This window comes from Gallus gallus, chromosome 9, assembly GCF_016699485.2.
Source record: "Gallus gallus isolate bGalGal1 chromosome 9, bGalGal1.mat.broiler.GRCg7b, whole genome shotgun sequence".
Lineage (NCBI taxonomy): Eukaryota > Metazoa > Chordata > Aves > Galliformes > Phasianidae > Gallus > Gallus gallus.
In genome coordinates this window covers 22,059,984-22,086,430 of record NC_052540.1, presented here as the reverse complement: position 1 = coordinate 22,086,430, position 26,447 = coordinate 22,059,984, and the positions used below count along the sequence as shown (strand labels likewise).

Here is a 26,447-nt window from a genome sequence, read left to right as displayed (position 1 = left end):
AAGTTTTTGGGCTTCCGGCAGTTTCCCTGGATGCCAAAGAAAATACTGTCGTAAATGACACTGTTGGTGTGTTCTCTGAACAGGATGCTGTAGTTTCAAAATGGCCATAGCTGTTACACAGACCCACATGTCAGCTTCCCACCTTCTCTGTTTGGGAAGCCTGGGCTGTGCTCACCACGGTGGGCAGTGTGCACATCCAGCTGCTGGGCTGGGCAGTCTGGGATGGCCATGCAGAGCTCAGCACCCACCCAAAAGCAGCCCATACATTTATCCAGGCCCAAACACTGACCTCTCCAGCACGCTCAGTGAGTAAATACAGTATGCAAAACCAGGAGTTTCTCATGAAACAGTGATGTCATGGGAGTTTAACTGGAGTTTGGTTGTGAGACAGATGAAGCAAGTGCTGCTCTCGCTGAACTCAGCAGATCATAGATTTGGGGACGTTTTCTTTTAATAGGGTCATTTCCTTTGAAGAGTATAATGTGTTTTTGAGTAAAAGGAGCATTTAGGAGAATATCCGCTAGGCAAGAGTAATGATTCTCTCTTCTTCTTCTTCCCCTCTCTTCTTCAACATGTCTATCAGAGTCGGTTGAACGTGGACCCATCTTCATTTAAAGTTATGTCAACTATGTGAAGATAGACTTAGCCAGAGCAGTCCTTAGGGGAACCACAAAGAATGCTGAATGGTGTTGGTGAAGCCGGGCTGGTGTGACATGGTTTGCCTGGAGGACTCGAGGTGGGCCATTGCCTCTGACTGGCTGGTCTGGACTGAGCTGCTGGGGGACAAAGCTGCAGGGCTGGGTGCATTCCCAGACAGTTTGTGTCCTGTTGGTAAGAATACCTTGGAGCAACAACAGGCTTCAAAGGGGCAGTGGCAGCCATTGGATCTGGTGCCGGGCTCTGAGCATTGCCTGGAAGGATGCTCCTCTGCTGTGGCCAGTTCTGCTGCTGCCCTGAAGGAGCTGGCTGGGGGCAGGTGTGGTGGGTGAAATACATGTAACTGGGCTACAGAGCAAGGGGTGAGGAACAGAAACCACTCACCAGGCTGAAACTGTACAGTCTTCAAGGCAGGGAGAGGAATTACCGTGGCGTGAAGAGATGTAATGAGTAAGGTGATAAAGGCAGAGTCATGCTGAATGGAGGAAAAATTTCCTGTTGTATGTGTTTTTTTATGATATGCAAAATAACCTCCACAGGGAGGCAAATGAAACTTCACTATTTAAGCAGTGAAGAAGAGCTGTGACAAGCACTGTATCCAAATGAAAGTGGCACATATTGGATCAGACAACTCAACTCGTTTTTTAAGTCTCTATTACCATTCTATGGCAAAAGAAATTTGTAGTAAAACTTGAAGTTATTTTCAGAATTCAATGAGGTGTTTAAACAGGGCTATTAAATTATAAGTGTTTAATACACCTATAAAATCTAGGTGTTCACCAGGACTGTTAAACACAAGGAGTAGCTGAGGTGCATTTCAACACCACGCTGCCACGCAGCATTCCTGGCCAGGAATCAGACCGACAACAACAGGAGCACACGGTCACATCCTGCAGTAATGCTCGCACAGAACTGCCAGCACTGTATCCAGTGCTCCGTGCACACCTCTGGATGTTGAGATAGGCGCCATCAGCCCTCCAAGCCCAATTTCAACCGGTGCTTCTGGAAACTGCTGAGCTGCTGCAGGCGCTCATAGGAAGGTGCTCCCACTTGGTCTGGTTTTGCAGCAGTTCTGAGTTCACCCCCCAGGGCTGTATGAAAGCCTCCTCTCCTGTGATCGGTGCTCTGAGCCACAACCAGGAGATGCTTCTGCTGCAGGGTTCTGCTGTGGTGACTCTGGCTGCTGCACCTGCCCTCTCTGTAATTAGCCCAGCAGGGGGCACAGGAGCCTGATTGCCCAGCTGCAGCCCCTCCACCCACCGGGTGGGTGGAGCCCACCCCGGAGCCCACCCCTGCCCCCCGCTCAGAACCAGTGCTTCCATGGGCAGGGAGGCAGCAGCTTTGTCCTTCTGCTGCTGGATGCTGCCCTTTGTCCTCTGTTTTGTTATTGTGCCAGACTGGAGGTGGGGAAGATCAGGTAAGGAGCCCCTGTGCTCTTTTTGGTGGGTCAAAGATACGGGCGCTGTGCCCGCTTTCAGGATGGGCGTCTCCTGTAGATCTCTGTCTTGGCATCTTAAAGTGTGCTGGGGGAAAAGACGTGTACCTGGTTGTGTAGGAATGTCCTCGAGGCAGAGGGGTGCTGCGGTCAGGAGGGGTATGGGCTCTACCTGCGGCACAGACAGACCAGGGGGGGCATGGGGGGGATGACAGAAAGAAAGAGGAGTTTGGTTCCTTCTGGAGTTTCAGGGCAAAATATTTTCTCCTCCTGCACTGAAGGTGCATTGGGTGGAGCTGTGCCCTGTGGAAAGGTTGCAGGGCTGCCTCCAGGTCAACCTAACTGCAGATGAACAACTTGCTAGCTGCCGTGCAGCAGCGTTTGAGTGAAGTGGGATGTGCTGTATCCCTGTGAAGCCTGCTACTAACTTTTAGTAAGCTCTGGGTCTACTTTTGATGGGTGCACTTTGTTGAACGTTCTCCTTGTCCTTCTCCAGCTTTCCTGCTGGATACACAGCGCAGGGGCACGCCGTGCTCCAGGTGCTGGCAATCAGTAGGTGCCCCTTAGCAGCAGCAGGTGGTCGTGGCTGCAGCTGGGCAGGGCAGAGCTCTGGTTGCAGAGTGCAAGTCGTTCCTGCTCTGATTGGTGTGCTTTGAGAGGCTCCAAAGGAAGAGGGGAATCAGTAGGACGCTGCTAGCTCTGAGAACTACCAGAAATGAGGAAAAGCGCTGTGGAATGGCTTTTCCTTCTCCGTTCTCCCCCAAGCCCTGCCATGCGTTCACCCATGTTAGTGAGCCCTAACTGCGGTGTGTTAATTCTGCGCGTCTCGTTTATTCTGGGTAAGCATGAGGCAAGTCGGGGCATGTTGACACGTACGTCGGGCTGGCTCCTGGCAGATAGCCTCACATCAGTTCCTGCAGCACCAAAGGTGGCTGAGCTTCTTCTTTCTCTCTCCCTCTTGGGCAGCATCCCAGGGTGTTGGGCTGGAGATCTGTCAGCAGCACCGAGTGGTGACTGCGCTTGCTGCCTGCCAGGAGGTGGCAGGAAGGATGGTCACCCCTCAGCCAACAGTCCTATGAGCTGAACTGCTGTTTTGAAGTGGGCTTTTGGGGAGTGGGTGCGGGCAGGGACAGGGCAGCACAAGGCGTAAAACACTGAAGGGCAACCAAAGCAGCATTCTCCATAGGCTGTTCCTATTGCTGACCTGCTGGTACCCACTGCTGAGTGGCTCACAGTGGCTGTGCCTGTGTCACCAGCTGCAGGGCCTCTTGTTCCCTGTTTGTTTTTGTGCCCTTCTCTGCCATGAAGCTGCAGCTGCAAAGGTTGTCAGGCATCACATGCTACAAGTCGGCGTTGTTATCCTTGGAAGACAATTGCATCACTTGAGCTAATTACCAAGTGACATTTTCTCCTCTGAAAAATTACATACCTGGACTCTCTAGGAATATGGAGTGCAAAGCGATGAAAGCAAAGTCGTTCCCAAAGCTTTTTGAGCAATGAGATTTTGTTAACCTACTTACCAAGGCACAATTAAGTGTAGCTGAGTAATGGCTGCACAGGAGTGACCTCTCCTCCAAAACTCGAGCTCTCGTGCATTTAGTATTGCATTAAAGAGGATGGTACAGCCGCTAATGGAAAGCTCTTGCTTGAAGTGTGATGAAGTTCATAGGAATTAGGGAAAATTTCTTCTCTGAAAGGGCAGTGATGCATTGGTACAGCTGCCTGGCGGTGGGGATGGTCACTGGCCCTGGAGGAGCTCAAGGCCTGTGGGGATGTGGCACTGAGGAACGTGGTTATGGGCATGTGGGGTGTGCTGGGGTTGGGTTGGGGGTCTCAGAGCTCTTTCCCAGCCAGAACGATTCTGTGATGTGAGCCATACCTGCTCCAGATTGTTTGCAGTGTTGTGTTTCTCTTCCTTTAAGAGGACTGTTCACCTTCTCAGGTGCTCCCAACAATTCACATCTTATAAGCCCTTGCACAGCTCTGGCTGCTACCAGCAGTGGTACAGCAATGCTTTCTCCTGTTTGAGTGCTTTTGGGATGTATTAAAGCCAGATAGAGCGTTCTTAATTTGTCCATTTCTTTCCTGTGATGCTTCCTGCTATGAAACATCCTTCTTTAATGAAGTAACGCTCCTCTCGTCAGTACAAAAGAACAAGCTTTTAAATGCAGGAATAAACAATGTGACTGCAGCTCTTATTTCCTCAGTCTGGAGGTTGTCCCCTGGGCTCTAGTGTGGATCCCAGAGGCAGGTTTTGGAGTAGCTTTGTGCCATCAACGAAAGGAAAAGAGTACAGTCCCTTTGATGTCTGTCTTCCTCCATTTTTTACCTTTCTCCCTTTCCCATCCCAAGGCTTTCATGCAATCACCAAGGTTTGCATTCCTCTTAGTTACATACGAGCTCACCTCTGCTCATCCACTGCTGTCTTGTCCCTCTATCAGAATATTATTTACATTCATTAAAACCCAATGGGATGATGCTTTTCTAAGCTAGTTTCTTAAAAAAAAAAAAAAAAAAAAAGGATCAATACAAAACAGCTGCTTTGAGGCACTGAGGGTGAACTTCCTATTAATGCTTTAAACCACTTCAATTGACCCATTTTTAAAGTCATGTATGTTCTCATGATGGAATAAGGGAGCAGTTCCTTAAAGGTTTTGTTCAGGATGGTACCTGCAGTTTGTGCTTCTGGAGCAATGTGTTGCTGGGGGATGAAAGCTGTGCCAGCTGACTCCATTTACCCTGCATGGCAAACAGCTGTGGTTCTGCTAAGGGGTGACTGGATTTTAGGCCTGTCTTCTCTTAAAGAATTGACTTGCCATGTGCAAAAGCTGCTTGCACAAAGGCAGTTTGATACCAGCAGCACTTCCAGATGGAAGTGCTGATTTATGTGGAAGGAGAAGGAGCAGAGCAGTGTTACTTCCAACCTCAGGGAGCGTTTGTGTCCCCTCTGATCCCATGAAAGTGGGGTTTGCTCACCCACTATAGAAGCACCCCCACTGGGCAACGTTAAACTGGGGCACTCAATGGAAATGTTTGTCCCAGGCATTAACGATTGGTTTAAATGATCAGTTCAGGGCCATGCTTCCATAACTTTGCCTGCTGCTAATTGCAAATGATCCTCTGCAGGGACAGAGCAGCATGTAGGCACAGCTAGGTGTGAAGCAGCTGTGACTTTGGGCCAGCTCCTCTTCCCGTGGGGTCTGACAGCCATGTAGCATCACCTTCTGCTTGGTGCACGGAGCACCAGCAAATTGATGTCACCAAAGCAGCGAATTTAATGGCTGTTCTGCAAATTAAAAGCTACGTTCTCCTTAGGTTTATGATGTGAAGTGGCATTCCTGACTGAAGTGCTGTAATTAAAAGTAAAACAGAGGCCTGAGGATGATGGATGTGACCCGCAGTGCTCGCACACTGAGCGGGCTGCGTGATTTCTTCCAGCAGAAGGTAAATGGGAGATCCATCACTGGGACTGTCCCATCAGGACCTGCCACTCCAAGAAGCCCCATGAATATTCTTACACTCATTTTAATCTAAAGCATTGGTTTTATTGTCCATCAGGGAGCTTGAGGTTCGCTTCCCGAGCAGAGCGATGAGCTCGGTGATGGATGTGCCCCGTGGGGCTGGGAGGTGCTCTCAGTGGGAAGATGGAGTGGCCCGAGATGCTGGGTGCTGCTGGTGCCTGTCACGACCCCAAAAATAACAGCATGAAGTAATTTAGTGTCTTACATTTATAATTGAGTCCAACTTCCCCAGTGATCTCTGACAGCATAAATTGTGTTGTGCTATGGGAGCTCAAACCAGTGGGCAAGATTAATGGTCGGATAATGGGAAGAGATGTCTGGAAACACTTTCTTCCTACAGAAATTAAGAGGCGTTAATTTAGACATAAAGGACGTAAATGTTGGGAGATGTTGGCTTCCTAGGAGTGATAGCACGTATAATAATGGCACTTCTCAAGTTTATTACTGTTTTCAGTATCGCAGATGGCTGCAAATTGTAGGGCTCTCTCCTATTGTGTCTTTCCCCTCTGCCAAATTAACAAAGGAATGTTAAATCTTGGCTGCCCTTAATGCAGTGCATATGTTAACGATGGCGATTGCTTCATTGTGCTGCTAAATTGAGGGAAGCAAGACAAGATGTGGGGCAGTGCGTGTGTTTTGGTTGGTGCTGGGTGTTATTTTGGGATTCAGACTTCTGTTCTGCACAGTGTGGCTCTTTGGAAGAGGAATGCATTTGCATCTCGTGTTTGCCAGCACATTTCTGTTTTGAGTGCTTTCACGTTTCGGTTGCTATTGGGGATGTTTGGGGACAGAAACTTATGTTCTGTATAAACCGGAGCTCAGGGGAAGGTGAATAACTTCGTGTTTGGCAGTAAGCTGCTGTTCTGGGTGATTTCACCCAAACTGGCCGTGCAGACACGGGTTTTTCTGCTCAGTGTGCAGCTCTGAATTCTAAAGAGGAGACTGCCCTGACCTGTCTGGCTCCTGCTGGTGGGAGGCGGGCTGTGAGCGGGTCCTGCAGACAGAGCAGGGCTGTGCCGTGCTGCAGGTTGTGGCTGGCACAGCTCTGCTTCACTTGTTGCAGCTGCTGGGAAGCATGCAGCCCAGATGGGGGACTGCAGGTGGAGGAGGAGCAATACCCCACCTGATGGAGCTGAGTGCTGCTGGGGATCTTGTCTCAGTGACAGCATTTGTGTGGGGTTGCGTGGTTTGGAAATCCTGGGGTGGTCCTCAGGTTTCTGGCTGCCCCTTCATGACCATGGGGCCTCGGCACACGCAGTGCACTCAGCTGTGAAACCCATAGGAACACCCAAGCATTCCCCAGTGCTCCCTCTGCACCCCAGGCTGCGTTCTGTGAACAGAGGGAGAGCTTTGCTGTGCTCTTTCTGCACCTTGATTCATTCTGAGAAAAGGAGATCGCTTCCATTCCTTCCAATGGGTAACAGAATGCTGTGATGGTATTGTGATGAGCGTGGAGGAAAGGTCGGAAAGAAAAGTAATGACTGAGAGCAAGAGTTAACTCCATGTTATTTGAATAGCCTTAATTACTCCCTGAGTAGGTGTAGCAGGTAAGAAGTTGGCCACAGCTTCGGTGTATTCCTTTCAGCCTGGTTGGAGCACGGTCTGATTGGTATTTTGGCTTGTGAGAAAACCCAGCAGTGTAACCAGCCTCCCTCCTTCGCCTCCTTGCACCTGAGCAGCTGTCCAGCAGAGCCTGCTGATGGAGCACGCTTCAGACTGGAATGCTTTCAGCCGTGAGTTCTGCCTGTGCAGGTATCTGTGCCTCAGCTCCTCCACCCACAGAGCTGCCCCGTGCACTCACTGAGCTCGGGCACCACCGAGACCTCCGTGTGTGGGAATGGGGGCTGGGAGGAAACCGGGGGGTGCTGGGATGTCATTTATGCCAGTAAGCAGATCTAAATTATGTAAATTGCTGTCTGAGCTGAATCTGCCATCTGGAAAAAGTTATGCGTACAGAAATCTGGTGGGGCAATGCGAGGGACGGAGTGTGGCTGGGAAGGCAGAGGGTTTGGTGGAATAAAACCCACCTGCATCAGGGAAATGTATTTGCCTGCTGCAGTCCAGCGGTGAAGCTGTTCTTCTGTAATATCCTGTTAAATTCAGTGGGACTGAAACAATTGTTTGAGCCTGCTTTGTGGTTTGAAGCCTTCCTTGTGATCAGGGCCAGCTGCACGCTGGTTGGTATGCAGAGAAGGAGCAGGAGGGCTACCTGGTGGTGTAAGGGAGGGGCTGTGCAGCTGGAGCCCAACGTTTCTGGGGAGAGGCAAAGGCTGGGGCTGTGTTCTGCTGCCATGATTGTTTCCTGCCAGGAGTTACGGGGTAGAAGGCTGCAGCATGTACTGCTCTCTAGCACATTGGCTACCGTGGTGTCTGAAGGGTCAGAGCAGGCGTGTGCAGGTTCTCAGCCAAAGGGAGTGCTCCTGTGAGCTGCAGGAGCACACGTGGAGCTGCTTTACCTAATGACATCTGTAGTGTGTTTTAGGCAAGTCATCCCCTTACAGAGTCGCAGAACCAATACAGTTGGGAAAGAGCTCTGAGATCCCCAGCCCACCACACCCCCTGCCCACATCCCTGTGCTTCTGCACACCCCCAGGGTTGGTGACCCCAGCACCCCCTGGGCAGCTGTGCCGCTGCATCACTGCTCTTATGGAGAAGAAATGCTTCCCAGTACCCGAGCCGACCCTCCCCTGGCACAACTTAAGGCCGTCCTCTCATCCTATCGATGCCTGTGAGCAGGTATTGCCTTTTCTTCTGCTCCCGAGGGCTCCCAGCACAACACCTGTGCAGAGCATGGCTGGTGAGGGAGGAGCTTTGTTCTTCACACGGGCACAAAAGGCCAAGCTCTCGGCTGTACGGCACCCCCAGTCTGTGTTCCAGCCACGGCTGTGTGTCCCCCACGTAAAGCAGCAGCAGGCTCAGCGACGTGTCATTCATTACAAGAGCGGCGCAGTACACGTATTAGTAATATTCCGTAAAGCAGAGCAGTAATTACAGACTGCTTTGTCAAATGTTATTATCTGTTACGACAGAGCGCTGTGTGCACCATTGCAGGGACCTGGGGGGGCCCGTCCGGCTGCTCGCCTGCAAGCTGGGTCGGCACAGTGTTTAATTTAACAAAATAACAGTTGGAGACTGTCAGCAACGCTCCCATAAAAGGTCCTCGGGCTTCTGCTGCAATGCAGAAGGGAAACAAATGGTTCCCATTTAGACTCGGCTCGCTGTAGCCCCACGGAGCTGACTTTACCGTGATAAACTGTTGCCGCTGAATTGTATTCCCTGAGCTGTTACCGCCGCCTATGTAAAAAGCATAGCGCGGTCTCATGTATTTCTAATTATTGGTGAGATGAAGGGATAAGTGCTTCGCAGTGCTATTTTTTGCTTACTGTTCTCATCCCTGGAAGCAGTGCTGGGCGCTTTCCCTCGTTCTCTTGCTGGTTATTAAGGTGCTTTTTAATGAAATGGGTCAGCAGTGTTGGGGTGAAGGCAGCGCTGATGGCTGTGGCCGGACATGGGAGGACAGCATGCGTTTCCAGCAGTAACACTGCCTGCATCCAGGGCTTCAGAGCTGGAGGAGGAGGAGGGTGTTGCAGCTTGGAGCTTTGTCAGGTTTGCTCTTTGCAGCATACGCTCCCTTCTTTGAGGATTAGGCCGTACGTTGCCAAGCTAATGGAGCAGCAGCAAGGTTAGTCTTTTTTTTTTTTTTCCTTCTTTGAGGGAGCCTGGGGAATAATTCAGGCTCTGATTACCCAGTTCACCTTCTCCGATCCTCTGGTAAGAGCAGCAGCAGTGTGCCCTGCTGGCAGTGACTCGCTGTCCTGCCTGGTGTCCTTATGGCACGGTGCTTCCTGGTGGACCCCATCCCAGGACTGCTCTTCATGTTGGTGGTGCTGTGTGCAATGTGGGCTCTGCTCGCCTCCTCCCCCACCGTTGCTGTTAAGAAATGTCATCCAACAACTTCAGTGATGCAGACAAGATTGCAGCCCTTGCAAACTAAGGCTTGGTACCTCTCTGCCAGGGCTGTGTTCTCCCGTGCTGGAAGGGATGGGGGGATTTGTGCGTGCTGTGTCAAATAGCAGACGAGACTGAGCAATCAGTGCTGCTTTGTGTCCTTCAAAATCCATTATAGAAACCTGCTATGAATGGGTGACTTGATGCTTTGATGTAAGAAGCAGCAGCCTGTTCTTCTAGCTGGGTCAGTGCCTGGATTCGAGCCAGGCGATGCTCTTAAATCGCTTTGCTGGAGTCATGAGTACAATTTCAAACCTTGGGATATTTAAATAGAAGGAGCCAATGGGATTAGAGTCAAAAAGCTCATTCTACGAGTGGGAAGGATCGGGCCCAGAAGGAAGCTCCTCCATCTGTGCTGGAGACAGGGCTGTCACTGCGGGGTGTCCCACAAAGCCCTGCTGCCCAAAGCTGGGTTTTGGAAGTGTGTGACAACCTAATGTGTGATGGCAAGGAAAGGGATGGCTCTGCCCTGGATGCAGTGAGTATTGATTAAATGTATTGTGCTCCTTCTCTGTATGGTGAAATTAGAAAGGGAAAGCATAAGATTTAAATAGAAATCCACTTACTTTCTCAATAGCTTTTACTGCCTCTGTGCTAAATTTAGTGGTAATTGAGTTCTCTGTGCTTCTAACAGCACTCTTCTGGTGGCTATTTCCCAGTGGTCAGTCCTTCTGCAGAAACACAAGTCTTCCTCCATATCATGCAGTGTTGTAATGAGTGATGGTTCGTGTTGTCCTGCAGTCTGAGAGTGAAACTTCTTTTTGTTGGAAGCTTTGGGTTTCTCAAGTAGGCAAGAAAACCTCCCTGAAAAATCCCTTTGTTTTCCTCTAAGCACCCAACATTGCTGTGGATGTGCTATTCAAATATACGTGTTGCTCCATGTATTCTGCCATAAATCGCCATGAATCTGTAGCAATTTGGATGGGAACTGTGACTGATGGCACCTGGGCTTCCTTTCAGTGTTTCACTCTTAATGTGCAGTTTCATTGCCATGCAGCATTGGAAGAATACTTCATCTCAGTTGTGGCACCTCTTTGGTGCAGAGAGCAGCTTGGGTGGTGTGCTCAGAGCCAAGGAGCACAGCAATTCCTATTGACCGTATAGGAGAGCAGAGGGGTGGGTTGGCCTTTGGGCTCCATGTGAGAGGCTTTGAGGGGGAGCAGGATGAGGTGCCTAGAGGGCCCTGGCTGGGATCTTGGCAGAAGTTGCTTGGTCTGGGCAGTAAGGCACTGTGGTTGTAGTGCCTTTGGGTTGGGGCTGTGGGGCATTGTGGTCATAGTGCCTTTGGACTCCCTCTACCTCTACCCATGGACTACCCAGCAAGCAGGTGCTGTAAGACCCAGAGAAAGCCCTGACCTCCAAGATATATCTCTTTTTAAGTCCTAGGCTCAGGGCTTCTGACTTGTGGTAGCCTGCAATGCTTTACCCAGCGAGAGCTAGGTGTTTAAGATTCCCCTGGCACACATCTCCTTCCCCAGCAGGGAGCTCCGTGGGGTGATGGAAGGGCTGGGTTTCCTGGCTCAGCCAGTCCCTGTGGGACAAACCCAACTGCCCCAGCGACAAAATGAGCTTTGCAGCCTTTCAGATGATGAGCGTTGGCAGGCTCCGAGAGATTACATGGCATTATTGATCTGACCTTTCTCTCCCATCACCAAAGTTTATCCACTTGTAAGGAGTTTTCTGCAGAAGTAGCGATCTGACCTTTACTGCTTTCAACAGTCCATGATAAATGGGGGAGATGAACACCCAGTGCCAACATTTGCTTTTTTTTTTTCCAAGCCTGAATCTCCCGATTTTGACAGATATATCCTGTTAATACTGCAGTTTCCAGAGAGATAACCATACCATTAAGGCAGCATCTTCAACTTAACATTTATATAACATTCTACTATAGCTTCCACCCTCAGCCCATCATGCATAGACACACACGGTCTGAATCTGCAGGGATGTGACTCCTTGTGACCGTTTGACCTTTCCTGCAGACTTTTGAGTCAATAAAGTTCACTTCTGTGACCTTGCTGTTGCTTGGCAGCAGTTCTGTGCTATGATAGCGGTATTTCTGATGTTCCTGTAGCATTAAACCTGATGGAAGTTGGATGTTACACTTGTAGGCTTGGCTGAGGAAGGTCTTTGTAATGAGCTACCTTTAAAAATCGGGGGCACTGCAAAAGCACCTCGAAAAGAAGGTGCATCATCAGGCAGGTCCTTTCACGTGTGAACTGAAGGGGTCTGCCATGCTTTTTGATGGCAGGAAATGTCAAACTTCTGGTGAATGGAGGGTTTTGTCCTTGCCCCATTCAGATGGGGGCATTCAAACACGACGTTCCTTGCTGTGCTCTGTGTGCCACGCGTTCAGTCATTCTGTTGTACCATTGGGAACCCAAAGTAGAGGCTACTACCTGGGAAGACCAGTGTAGTGACACCAGACGGGGAGGAAATGGATTTCCACGTCAGCAAGTACTTGGCTTTTCTTTCACCTGCAGGAATTATTGCAGTGTTTTTGTTTAGTTTGGAGGAGGGGGTGGCTCAGGAGCAAGACAGTGCTATTATTTTTTAATACAGCCAAGTATGATGCTGTCCCTGGGGGGTTTTCAGTGAGTGAAGAGAGGTGAGGTGATATTTCTGTCATATTTTTCTTTCCTTATTTTTTTTTAAGCCATTGAAAAACTCAAATGACCGTTATCACAGCATGCAAGCTGCAGCTGTATGGCATCTTTCACAGCAGGATGAAATGGAAGTCCCAGCTGCATAGGATGTCTCAAAGCAAACCCTTATGAATGTCCCCTGGACTGTCTGGCTGTGAGTGCTGTATCAAAGACTTCAGTCTCTCTTCTTCTCATTGACCAGCGAAGCCGCTTTTAGAGTACAAATTAATAGGCTCATTAGTGGGAATGGAGACGACGTGTCCTGCCTGCCTGATCTGCTAATGATGCTCAGGTGTCTTTCTGCTGATGCTCATCACTCAGTGAAAGAAATGCAAAGTATTTACAAGAATGTGTTAAACTGGGACATGGTTTTTGTCTTTGGCTGTTGCTTGGAGGCTGCTGGGAGAGCATCCCTAGGAGCACTGCTGTGGTCTGGGGAGGGCTGGGGGGCAGCTGGCTGCCCACCACGGCTCCAGCAGGGCACATTTAGTCTCAGAACAGCTCTTTGCCTTTGGGCCTTAGTGGAATCTATGGCTTAGGTGCAAATTCCCTTCCTTGAAATGGCGATAAACTTCAATGTTAAAATGAACAGGCTGTTCTTATCTTCCCCAAGGCTGCTTAATATGTGAAGTTCTTTTATATTACACTGCAATTTCATTTTATTTCCCTCCTTTCCTTCTTCTCTCCTTTTTTTTTTTTAATTTTATCTGATTTTATAATGTATGGGAGATGGGGTCTTCATTTCCTGCCCTGCTCCATCTGCCTTTCAAGGAATCCTGAGGGAAACAAAGTATGAGAAGGACCTGCCCGGCCCTGACTGTGGGTGTCTGCAGGGATGGAGCACCCACCCCTTGGGCAAGAAGCATTGATGCTCCCAGCTGTGTATGAGAAAGAGCTCTTTCTGAGAATGGAGCCCTGCAGAAACATATGAGGTGTTAAGCAACCTCTGGATCAGCTCAGGTGAAGCTGGCTGGAGCTTTTCCATGTTGAGGAGCAGGGTTGGGGGTCTTTTGGTAAGAAGATCAATGTTACTATGCCTCCAGCATTGGTGGTGCGCTTATCCTCACTGTTATTCTTCAGAGCCTGCAAAATCCAGAATATAATTGCTCTGGAGGTAATCTTATTTCCACTGTCCATTAAACCTCAGTACACGTTTTCTTATTACTTGAAAACAAACAAACAATTAGAGATTGGAGTGAACTCTTAATGGATATAACCACATCTTAGGGATCTGCTCCCATAGGGGAATCTGCCTCCTGCTAATACCATGATAGCATGACATCAAACAAGCTGTACCGGGGTTTTCTCAGGTCCCATTGATCCACAGCACCCCTTGCCCCTGTTGGGCTTGGCCGTAAAATCCCAAAGCTGAAAGGCAACAGCAGGATGTCTCTGTCTGGCTCTGTCCACCTCTGGGGAGGGAAAAATAATCCTCCAGCATGATGTGATAGCAGCGATAAGACTTCATCATGATAGTTGATCAACCAGATCAATACAGATCTAGGGCAGTGACAGGCTGTGTTTTCCCATCTGGTCTTGAATCTTGAGTTATGACACCGGGATCTCCAGTGGAGCTTTCCTTTCTGTTTGCTTTGCAAAGCCTTCATCTTCTGCCTGCACACCTTGCCATTTTCCTGAGCAAAATGAACTTCACTCTTTTTAAAGATGGAGTTGTGAGGTTCTGGAGGTTGTTTTTTAACCAGGCTTGAGGCAGAATGGAGTAGTGTTTAGATTTTGCATGGTTAAGCAGTACTTTTCCCTGGTGTGTGGAGTCTATGTGTCTGTTATTCCTAGAACATTGCTTGTATGTAACGCTGAGTGGAATAGGTACCTCTGCTGAGGTCGGTGAATGATGAATAATGAAGCAAGAGATCATTAGAATCATAGAATGGCCTGGGTTGGAAAGGACCACAGTGATCATCTCCCCATTCAACCCCCTGCTACGTGCAGGGTCGCCAACCAGCAGCCCAGGCTGCCCAGAGCCACATCCAGCCTGGCCTTGAATGCCTGCAGGGATGGGGCACCCACAGCCTCCTTGGGCAACCTGTTCAGTGCGTCACCACCCTCTGGGGGAAAGACTTCTTCCTATTATCCAACCTAAACCTCCCCTATCTCAGCTTAAAACCATTCCCAAGGTCTTTTCTCCCTTTGGATTTTGAATTAAAATAAGCATGATTATCCAGTTGTAACCCTGCCATTAGGACGTACCAGTGCATTAAATGATGCAAGGTGACAAGCTCAATATTCCTTTTTCCTTTGAACCACTTTCATAAAAATGCATGCATCTTATTAGAATCTAATTTCTCTGCAAGTCTGTCCTGAGAAATGGGCATTTATTTTGAGTTTAGGTCAATAAGTGCACCTAATTATCACTTTGAAGTGTCAGCATTGGAAGATACAGTGAGGAATAATTGGGTGATGCTTCTGAAAAATACGATGGGAAGGTTTATTTTCTGCCACAGCAGCTGTCGGTGCACTACCTGCGCTGCCTGAGCTTCTTCCATCTTTCCATCGCTTTCAGAAATGACAGGTGCCAAAGCTGTCCCAGGGAGCTGCGTTGTTTGGGTTACTGGATGTGGTTGGTTATGGGTGAGCAGGTGAGCCAGTCAGAACCTGGTGGTGTTGTGTCTGCAGGAAGTGCCCTATGGAGAACTTAAATTGGTGCATGCATTGGGGAAAATCAGTGCTTGACATGGAGGATGATTGGCAGTAAGGTGAGCATATGAGATGATGAGTGATAATGCATTAGCGTTGGAATGGAGAGCTCTGTGAGATGTTGACTCGGGTTGGTAGGAGCAAAGACAGTAGCAGTAATTAATAAGAAAATAATAAAGAATGATGTCATGGTGTTGGTGTATGCAGTGGTGTTCGTGAATCCCGCTGGGACAGAGCAGAGGTGGAAGCACTTTGGAGGAAGGCAGCAAATACAATCCCATTGTGAATACATTCATCTCCCTCTAAATTAATAGAGAACGGCTTTCAACCGAGGATACTTTATGTGTGCTAGTCACAATTCTGACATTAAAAATGGAGGTGGCCAATTCTATAGCTCAGAACACCCTGGGCAGGGAGTGAGGTTCTGATTTTTAGAGGTGAGACACTTAGGGCTTACTCGAAGGTGTTAATTTAAATGAAATCACTCAACAAAGCATTCGAAAAACGGGTTTTTCCTGTCAACAATTATAGCTGTAAAAACAAAGAATAGAATTGTTAATGATGTGCATGGTGTCAGTTTGCTGCGCACTAAGATTTAGTCACAAGGAAGCATAGGTAAGACAGCTGTGGTAATCCAAATGATAAACAATTAATGTTCCCATTTGGACCCACGGAGCTGATGCTCAGAGCTGTACACTTTTGCTGGGGATCTCTACTTGTATGATGCCCTTTGGTGCAGTGATGCTGTCTCACGAATATGCAGAAGGTGAAGAAAGTCAACCAAACTCTTGTGGCCGAGGTTGCCCAAGTTCACGAGCAGCCATCCAGCTTAAACCATGGCAAGTTGGTTTTGTGGGCATGTAGAGGATGTGGAGCTGTGCAGGAGCTGTTGGGCAATGGAAACCTTCGTTGCAGACCACTTGGTGGGAGAAATAAAAATCCTATTGTGCATCATAGGCATCTGAATGGGAACGCATCCCATAAGGTTGTTCTGATTTATCAACCTTATAAATATTCACCATGACAACCCAGTTTCTAGAGTTACGAGAAACTGTGAATTCATTGGGGGAATTAGTGTTGGTTATTATAATTTCAGTTTGGGGCCCAAATATGTAAATAACTTCTACAGAATCTGGGTACTAATTATTTATCTCTTGCTCTTTGACAGCACCAGTTATGCCAGCTAAGAAAAGGGAAGGGCTTCTGCTAGCATTGCCCCAGTGACTCTTATAATGGGTAAATCGTTATTGCAATTAATAGAAATGTTACTTTCAAATAACTGATTGGAAATACAGAAAGAGAGTAGGTTGGGGAATCCTCCCTTTTCCATAGTATTAGAGAACAGACCTTGATGACTGATCTCCTTAAAGGTGAACTCCTATCTGTAATTTACCTGTGTATGGAATCTTGTGTATGAAAACATTTTTTCCTCATTAATTTTCTTTAAGCTGTTGCATTTACACAAGTCCAGACTTGTGCCACCAACACAGTGCTTGAAGCTACATTTTCACTTTGCAATGAAGGCTGCTGGGGTTCATAAATTACCTCTGTCTTCTGAATGCATCTGCTTCCTGGTGGCCAAGTCTAAATTAACACAAAACTTAATTTGTGTAAGTATATTTCTAGTTAGATGGAAGTTCTCCTTCCTCATTAAAGATGAGGGGGGAGGATGAATTGTTTTTCCAGTATTCTCTTACCACCTTTACAGTATGCTGCTTGTAAATGTTCTTGGGTTTGTTCTTGCCGTGTATGAGCAACCCTTTTTTTCCATTAAAAGCATTTTGGACCTTGATTAATTCCATTAGTTTCCAAGCAGAGGGAGAAGGGCTGCATTCCCAGCCAGAAGGATGTCTGTGGGCTCTTTGGGGGATGTGGTTTTGGGCATGGTGGGGTTGAGTTGGGCTGGACTCGGTGATCTTAGCAGTCTTTTCCAACCTTAATGATTCTGTGTTTTTCTTCAGCTTGCAGCCAAAGTGCCCTGACTGCTTGATGCGCGTGCCTGTCCTTTAGTGTTTGCTGAGGGGTTCAAGAGTTGCAGGGCTGTGGGTTGTACTGATGCATGCATCTTAGACCATGTGGTGTTAAGGGAACAGCACTGAAATAACAGAAACAGCATCTTTCCTCCAAGAGCGTGTATGTTGATACTTATCCTGGAGGAAGAACCTTCTGTGATGAGTTTGAAAGCCTCCAAGCCATGGACAAACAAGCTTAGGTGGGAGCTGATCATACGGTCACAGTGGGAGCAGAGATTTGTGGTGCTGGCAAGGACCTGTACGGCTCAGTGCTCCCAGGGGAAAATGCAGCAGTGCTGCAGGGAGGGGAGATGTCACTGTGAAGTCAGTGTAAATCACAGCCCCTCTGCAGCAGTGCCTTCCCTCATCCCACCAGGATTAAGGACCTGGAACAGGTGCTAGCATTGCTGCTGAAATGGGTGATTGAAAGCAGGTAGTGCTTACTGCTCTTTATTTCTCCAAACCCAACCTAATTAGCACAGCTGGAGGGAGGAATGTGCTGCGTTCCTTCTGAAAAGCAGCAGCAGTGTTGTTTGCTTTGAGGATCAATCCGTAGTAACTGGATTAACATGCAGCTTGTACGGATGTCAGAATTCCTAGAAATAATGAAATTAAAGACCTCAAAAGTGTTTTTAGTCAACGTCCTTATATGTCACGTTCAGATTAAATGCTGGAAAATTCCTTTTGACGTAACTCTGTTGTGCGTTGGGTTTTGGGACTTTATTTCTCTGTTCTCATCTTAGCTCCCTGGGAGACACTACCTTGCAAAGACCTATGAATGTTTGGGAAGAGGACTGGTTGAGCTGGTTGATTCCTGGGCCTTGGTGGGATGCCTTCAAGGAAAAAAAAACAAAGATTTGGAAGTCATCGTGGGCAGTGTTTGTGAATATGTGAATAGCATTTGTGTGCATGGCTGAGAAACCCACAGCAGTTCAGCCAATGGGTTCTCGTTGCGTGTGATGTGGTGGCACTCAGTGCTTATGTTCTTCCGTCTGTAGTTAAATCCAACAAGAGGTGTTGTAATGGAGGAGATCCTCCTCCTTCGGGGCCTGGCTTTGAAGGGGAATGACTGAGTCTTCACGTGAAGGTGGAAGTCCTGCAGGCTGGGCTGCAAAGAGGTATGCTGAGCTTGGACTGGTTGTGGAAATGGTCCTTGGCTTCACCTGTTCATAAAGACCCAACTGCCCATTTTCCAAAGCACTGCTGAGAAATACCCAAAGGTTATCTGCAATTCAGAGACCCAGCATATGCCACAATGTCTCAGCAACAGGTCTGGGCAGTAGAATCCTATCTCTGTAGTCATTACATGAGAGTAGCCATAGCAATGCTAATTTGTGTGTTGTCTAGGGAGCCAGCAGACCATCAGAACAAGTCTAATCTCACTCTGTGTTTTTTTTCCTAATAAAAAGGAAGAACGCTAAATAATTAACATAAACAAATGAAAACTAATTTGCCAATTTTTAGTTTTTACCCAATTGCGTGCTCCACGTCGATGAATAATTTACAAGTCAGAAGGGAGCATAAAATGAACCCATTTCTCTGGGGTCTGCTGTGTGTGTTATCTGAGCATCCTATCTGACTGTTCGTTTATACAAAAAAGAAAAAGAGTGAAAAATAACCCCAGAGAAGACAGCGTTCAGCATGAACCAGGCTGTAATAAAAAGAGCTGCAGACTCCAGAGGTTTTGCTATTTCCTTATAGACCCGGGATCATTTGTCTGAGGCTGTTTTTGAATTATTCATACAAACTGTGGCTTTCTGCTTCCAGAGACCGAAGGCAACCGGCTTCTATCGTACGGTTTCACATGCTGCTTTTCTGTTTGCATTTAAGTTTTTTATAGGGTGCCCTTTATACAAAGGGCTCTGCTGGATGCTGCGGGATTCTATCGGCCACGCATGAAACATTAAGAACCTGTATTGTGGTTAATGCTGAGGGTTTCACACGGCAAAGAAGGCAGCTGGTGGGAGGGGGAGCCAAGGATGCAAGGGGACGTGATAACTGAAGAGCTAATAAACCTTGGAAATAACGCCATCGTTCTGCTTTGGCTTTGGAGTGCTATCACCAAGCAAAAGGTATTTATTACTTTTGCTCCAAATGCTGCGTGTTGACTTCACAAATCTTCTGCATCTCCATGGCCCAGACCTACACAGGACTTGAGGCTGACACCGGTGTCTCCTATGTAAGCATTTTGGTTTGAATCCGGAGGGTGTCTTTTGAAGCCAATTTCCCGATTGCCCTGTTTTAATGTACTTGGATTTGGAATACTTCATCCTGTGCAGACTGTATTTCATAGCATTGCTAAGGTTGGGAAAAACCTCTAAGATCATCTAGCCCAACCATCGCCTCCAGGCCCACTGTTTGTTGTGGCTGAAGGTGCACTGACAGCCGCCGATGGCTGTTTGCATGTGGGGTGATGGGGTTATCGACAGCCCAGACTGCTTATGGGGCTGTGGCTTTGGCTGTGCAGGTCTGCTCCCATTCCGTTCCCTCCTTGCTGATGCAGACATGGCCATGGATCCCACCAAGAGGTCCCGGCACCCCTCCAGCCTCCCACGCAGGGCTGCAGTGGTTTCACTCTCCTACCCTCATGAAGTCTGGGGGTGGCACGGATGGGAGGGAGTGCCTTCTGGGGCTAACAGATATCCTGAAATGGTCATTGTTCTCTGTAATTAGAAGGGCAGATTTGGGGTGTAGCTGTCTGTTGTAGGAGACTGCACAGAGCTCTACCTTTCTTATTCCAGGCTGCATCTTGGGTGGAAGATTTCCTTCTACCTGTTCTGCTAAAACTGGGAGTTTCAATGTCTGAATATTTTGCTAGCAATATTCTGGTCAAAAACAAGGCAGCACCAAACACAGCTGAAGCAGGATAGAATGTTAACATAAAACGGGGGTAAAATGTTTGCATTATAGTGTTATAACGCAGAGATGTTGGAAGTGAGCAATTCAAGAACTTAGCTTTTGTAGGAAACGCAGCAGCAGCACCGATAGGCAGCTCTTAAACAGCTTCTGCAGGCCAGCGTAGGGCAGCTCTGCAAGCAGTAATGCCCAATTACAGAAGTTAGGAGGAAATCTTTTTCTCTGCGTTCTGGAAAATGTGCTTTTTTTGGCCGTCGTTCAAAGAATCGCAGTCCTGTTCAGGAAAAAACATCTGTGCGTGATTGCGAGCGCTGCCGGATTGTGTCATTATGTGTTCAACTGCGATAAAATCTTCCAAGTAAGAAAGTGCAGCCGATGCTGTCAACCCCTGATAAGCCCCAGTGGTGAGCAGCAGCTGAGGCTGGCTGGGAGCAGAAGGGAGCTCTGCTGACCCGCAGAGGAGTTTCGTTGGGCTCTCCCTGCTGATGGGTATCGGGTTAGAGGCGTAACTTTTTGTAGGCAGCTCTTTTCGTTGCCGCTCATCAGATCCGTAAAGTGCCACCCTGATGTTTATCTGCTCCAGGTGAAAAGCATCGCTGCAGCACACGGGATGCGGTTGCTAAGCAACTGCCTTCAATTAAAACATCATCTTAGATATCTGCTGTATACGTGAAATTAGATTTAACTCCTTGGGAGCTCAGAGAAGAGCACCCCCTGAGCCCAGCAGCTCCTGCCGTACGTCCTCCTCCTTTCCACTCTGCTACATTGCCAGTAATGCAAAGCCTGGGAGTGGGGTTTTGGTTCTCTCCTGGTTGGCGGTGCAGCACCTGCATGTGGTTGTTGTCAGATGCATGCAGAGCCTCCCACACCTCTCAGGAGGGAGAGAGACTGTAGCCAAGCTCTGACTGCAGGGCTTGGGGACTTCTGTCCTTGGGTATCCATCAGGCTCATCCCCAACCTCAAAACAGAGCTCAAATCCAACAGCTGGAGGAGTGCTTATTTTAAATGGGCTCTGAGTGGGTGAACTTTTGGAAACGACTTCAAGCTCATCTTCTGTAAGGAGTTTGTGTGAGCTGCTCCCTGTGGAGCCTGTTGCTGTCAATCAGAATTTCAGCTGCATGGCATCCCCTGAGCACCTTGGGCTCCCTCCTGGAAGCACTGTGAGACGGCCGTGGGAAGCCCTGGCAGTTTGATCATCCCATTGGGAAAGACAAACAGGATGGGTGGAGGGTGCTTGGGGAAGTGAAGTGCTGCTGAGGGGTGGGGAGGGGGTGGCTGCACGAGAATGAGAGCCTTCTACATTGGGAAGTTTGATAATTTCAACTCTGGAAGCCCACTTTTCTAACCTCCAACATGCTCAAATGCCAAGATTGCGTTGAAAAGTGATAGAATCCAAGTGTTTTTGTGTGGAAAAACTCATATCTGAGCTGCCTGAAGCTCTGTGGTGGGAGGCATTGCGCAGTGTGTGTGTATTCAGGGTGTACCTCAAGTACCACGGCCACAAGTACCTACCCCACATCGCTTTTAGAGAAGCCCCAGGGAAAGGCCAGAGCATTCTGCTGCTGCTTTGTAACCATCTCGTGGTCACTTTCCTGGATTGAAGCACTCTGCTGAAGGGGATGTTGTTGCTTTTACATCTCGGAGGTTAGAAACTGGTAGTAAGAAGCATAAATGCAGAAAAAGGCAAACCTTTGCTTCATTACATTTGTTTCAAGGCCCACTGCCTTCGCCTTGTCCATTATTTTGAAATACCAAATACTGAGCATCCTCCAGCACCATAACAGGAAGAATTTGAGTGCTCAATAATAGCAGAAATTTAGTGTAAGATATGAGCTAAATCCTAGCTTTATAGATGAAATAACTTTGCATACCTTCCACCCTCTTGTACTTGTTTCAGATTGCTGTTCACAGAAGAAAAGGTCTCTGCTGTTGACCAGAGTATATCCCACCCTTTGTGATTGTATTTAATTTTTATATAGGAAGTCAGATTGGTTTGGTGGGTGTACTTGCTCTGAAACCTGCTCAGCGATTGACTGATTGATTGATTGATTCTCAAGATTAATTTAGCTATAGCCCATGTGCTAAAAACACAACTGAACCGTTCTGTAATTTGCCTCTGAGCTGTACCTGTGCCCGTCTCTTTAATGGGATTGTAAATTATATGCACTTTATAAGGGGACTACAGTAGACTGAACAATCGTGTTAATGACTCTTATCAAGTGATTAACTGGGAAGGCAGGATGGAGGAGATTGGGTTATTTCACCTGCGAGATTGCCAGGGGAGCATCTTTATTACTTGTCTAATTATCTTGTTGCCATTTTATAGTGGTCCCCAGTAGTGCTACAAAAGTTAGAGGAAGTTCTGCTGTGAGCCCTTCTGAAGTTACCGTGCAGATGTTCTTGTCACAGTGGGGTGAAATGTGGGGACATAAAACATCTCTTTCCAAAGGAGCTTATAAGAGTCCCTTAGCAAGGTGCTCACAGACGTGAGGCCTCATACAGCTCTGTCTGTGTAATCAACACAGGGTCCCTACCTTCATGAGTTTGCTATCTGGTTTGTGTATAGCAAGCTGGTTACAAGGGAGAAGAGCAACCCCTGCTGAATCAAACGGATCCATTTTGTGAGAAGTTGAGCCAACATAACCCTAAAATGCCATCAGCGTTGGGATTCGAGAAGGACCTATGGGGTTCATGTCAGCCTTGGCAGCCCTTCTGCTAATCTTCCTGATTTAATTCACCTCTTAGCATATTTATGCCCACCCTTCAAATGGAAATGATGTAGATATACTTCTTAAGAGTGCTGAGATTGGGTCTTTTGGGGTGTAAGGCCTGGAGGGCATTGTGTGGTTGATGTGGGTGCTGTCCTGCTGGAGGGATTTGCCCTTGGAGGGCTGCTGCTGTCTTTCTGAAGCTGTGGGGATCTTTATGGCTGAGCAGCAGAAAATGCTGTATTCTGTAATCAAGAGATGCTGGGAATGGGAAGGAAGGTAGGGCAGGGCTGGAGCCTCGACATGACTTGTGCCTGCAGTCTGCAGCGAGCACAGCTCAGCTGGCAAATTAATAAGTGGATTGCTGGTTTCTTGGTGTGTTTGCATAGTTATAAGCATCAGAATGAGTGAGTAGTTTCATTATTATCAGCTTGGAAAAGCTATCTCTCATGTTGAAGACAAACAGGAGAGTGCGTGGTGGAAATTACAATACACATAAAGATTAAGACCCTAATCAAACTGCTCCATCTGCAGTCCATCATCATGGAGGAAATGGTGCTCCTGTGAGAGCAAATGATCTTCCATGGACCTCAAGTCTGTGGCTGCAGCTGCTCTCCTTTGGGTCAGTCAGGGACGCCATGTGGCTGCCAACTGACTGTGCTGGTGCCTCTGCCTGGCGCAGCTCGCAGGAGGGGAACCATGTCAGTGACAGTGTTTCAGTAGCCCAAAAATAGGAGCGGAGAGTGGTGGCTGTGCGTGCAGGATCACCCATGGTGGCTCACAGGTGGCTGATGCTTCTGCCTCGCTGATGTCCTCACTGCCTGCCCTGACCAGGGAGGTACATCCCCACGTGTGCAGTGCTGCAGGACGAAGCTTCCTGGCACTCACTGAGTCACAGAACCACGAAGGCTGGAAAAGACCTCTAAGATCCCCAGCTCCAACCGCAGCCCACCCCACCGTGCCCACTGCCCCTCAGTGCCACGTCTGCACAGCTCTCAAACACCTCCAGGCACAGTGACTCCTGCAGCTCCCTGGGCAGCCTGTACCACTGCCTCGCCACTCTTCTGGGGTTTCTTAATATCCAGTCACTAAGCCCATCAGTGCTTTCTCCAAGCAAAGGCACTCACTGTGAAGTTGGTGATATGGGGACTGTGTAGTGGGTGCTGCCACAGTGCAGTGTGATGGGAACAGAAGTGTGTTTTTGGTGCGGTAACCTCCTGATTCCTGAAGTAGTTCATCCGCCTTCTCTTTTGTGGAAATTAGTAGACAGAACCACATGCTGAAAAGCTGAAAATTGGATTAATATTTTTCTTTGCAGTTTTAAAACAGTCATCTGTTGTTGTCATTAGAAGTAATAGGCACATGAGCTATAAAAAGAGCCACTTACTTTTTCTGGGGGAACAAAACCTCCACTGGGACCATGGAAGATGGATCTGTCATGTCACATTTTCCTCTGGCTTTCCCCTTCCTGACGTGCTCAAATCCACCCTGGCTTGGTTGCAATCTCATCATATTTCTCTCAAAATTAAGCTGGACCCAACTGTAGCTTGCAATGAAGACCTGAGAGGGTGACGGGGTGGCCGAATGGTGTGGGTTTCTTCCAATGAGTGCAGATTGGTGTCCTTCATTTGTAAAGACACCGAAAGAAGGGCTGTCCGATGGCAGCCAGGGCCTGCAGGAGAGGCTGATGGCTCCGACTGTGAGGCAGGATGTGGTACCCCAGCACCTCAGCATTGTTGCTTTTCATTCCAAATGGAAACTTGCCTTGAAAAGCCCATTTCCTGCAGGATGCTGTCTTGACAGCTCCAGCTCTGTGTGGGGTTTTCACTGTAGGAAGGGTAGAGAACAGCGGACAATGTATGTGTACAAAATATCTATATGTACTTACATGTTTTTGCTTGCCTCTAAGATGCCTGCTGTCCTGTGGCATTCACGCTGTTCCAGACCTTTTTACTCCGTGCTCAGACTGGCTGGAGTTTCAGAAGCACTTCAGCTGCAGGGAAGCCAGGATGTCAAGAGGCTTCTTTCTCTCCAGTTTGTTCTGTTGGCAGAAGCTAGCAGTGTGTGTATTCTGAGGCAGAAGTGGTGCTGTTGGAAGCCTTGGCCACAATGACAACAGAAAGAAGAGGCTTTCTGAAGGAATCTCACTTGGCTTCGTAGTGAGGTTCATCCTTGGGTGAGGTCTGCAGAGCTGCTGTAGCTCTGCAGCCATGGTGCAGTATGTTACCCTTCCCGAGGGCAGAAGTGAAGGAAGGACAAAACCCAACGATTTACTGATATCACAGGAAATGAAGAAGAGCTCAATGAGTCGTTCTGTGAGTGCTCCTGTCCCCTGGGGGCTGTCACAGCACTGCTGTGTTTCCCTCCTGCCCTTACACCGTGCTCAGGAGAGGACTTACTGTATCAGCTGTCCTGTGCAGCCGGGATGGTGGCAGAATGGTTGGGCACCAGCTCAGTTCAGGGCTTCCAGCAGTTGGGTCTCTATGCTGCTTTCACACTTAGTTTCCTACCAAGTCCTATCTTGATTTAATGACGATGAGGGGAGAGCATCATGGTTTAAAATATAGGGAAGAGAAACAATTAGGTAGTGTGTCTGTAGGACACAAACAGAGAAGAAGGGAGGTTACATGAAGAAAATGAAAACATTGCTGATTTATGTATTAAAGTGTGTGAAGTGTCCTGTGGCATGTGAGGCAATCACAGCCCATGGGAACTTCCAACAATGATGAGTAAAGCTGAGAAATGGTGCAGCACAGTTTATCTTCAGCAGAACGGGATACTCACTGCTCTAATAAAGCTTTTCCACCTCTGCCTCACTGGGTGGAAGGACCAAAGGAGCTACCGACAGCCCAGCCTTGGCTTCCAGCCTCTGAAGCCCCAGCAGCTCCTCAACTGCAGCAGTTCCATGAGCGTAACTTTGATTCTCAGGAACGTAGGAAATGAGCAAAATATCTCACTGGTATCCAGAAACATGAGCGTTAAGCTGCTGGAATTCATTGCCTGATGGCTGCTGTTGCCCTACGCTCTGTGCCTCAGCTCCTGGCTGCCTTGCTGCCATACCAGTGTGCTCATCTACACCAAAGAGCTGCAGTGCTCAGCGCCCATCCCAGCCGTGCTCTGATTATTGCTCACCTCCTTCCAGCCTGAGTTTCGTCAGTGATGCCAACCCTGTCCTTGGCCCGATTTGCTGTTTGGTGTGGTGAATCCTTCTGGGAACAGCCCTCGGGCTTTGGCTGGTGGGGAAGGATGGTGCTTTGGGTAGAGCTGGCACGCGCTCACTGCCCTGCACCCACCGGAGCAATGTCTGTAGCCAAGGGACTCTGAAGAGCCTGCAGGAGTGATACGGGAGCCTGAAGTTGCTTGCTATTAATTAGTGGTTAATAATCACAGTCCGTTTTAACTAATCCTGATGTACAAGGAAACAACAAGGGCTGTTCCTTCCCTGGACGTACCACAGCCGAATGGACAAGGTATGTGTGAGATAGGAGGTCGTGGACCAGGGTCTGAGTGGGCTGCCTTGCTGTGTCTCCCTGCAGCACCTCACGCGTTTCCACCGTGCTAATTTGTGTTTTGTTCCTAAATCTGTCCGTGCAACTGAAGTGGATTGAGGTGACTCCATGGACGGCGTGGTTTTCTTCAGTGTGATGGGTAAATCGCTCTGACAGCTGTGCATTGCTGAGCCCCTGCAGCTTTGTTAATCGTGTGCAGTTAATGTGCTTTCCTTGAATATTCATAGCTGAAGTGTTCCCGTTAGGTTGCCTAGTAGGGCTTCCCCCTCCCACCCTCAGTACACAACAGCCTCCATCATCCGCTGTCTCTTTTTGTTCTGAGATATGGAGTGTGTGCCACCATCTGACGTTTAATTACCGATGTTACTGCTCAGCGTGCACAGGGTGCTGTGTTGGCTGCTGTGCCACAGCCCTTAAAGGGGATGCAGGAGGCTATATGCA

At 48.3% G+C, this 26,447-nt stretch overlaps 1 protein-coding gene across 4 annotated transcripts in view; it reads left to right on the top strand.

The window, feature by feature from the left end:
* SCHIP1 (schwannomin interacting protein 1) overlaps window positions 1-26,447 on the top strand; it is a 131,080-nt gene that overhangs the window by 23,310 nt on the left and 81,323 nt on the right. The window contains exon 1 of one of the 4 annotated variants that reach the window (XM_040705585.2): window positions 8,995-10,099. The exons of the other annotated variants lie outside the window; for them this stretch is intronic. Coding sequence (XP_040561519.1) covers window positions 10,058-10,099 — 42 coding nt within the window. The 5' untranslated portion in view covers window positions 8,995-10,057. Of the gene's footprint in view, window positions 1-8,994; window positions 10,100-26,447 lie in introns of those variants that run through there. 4 annotated transcript variants of the gene reach the window in all.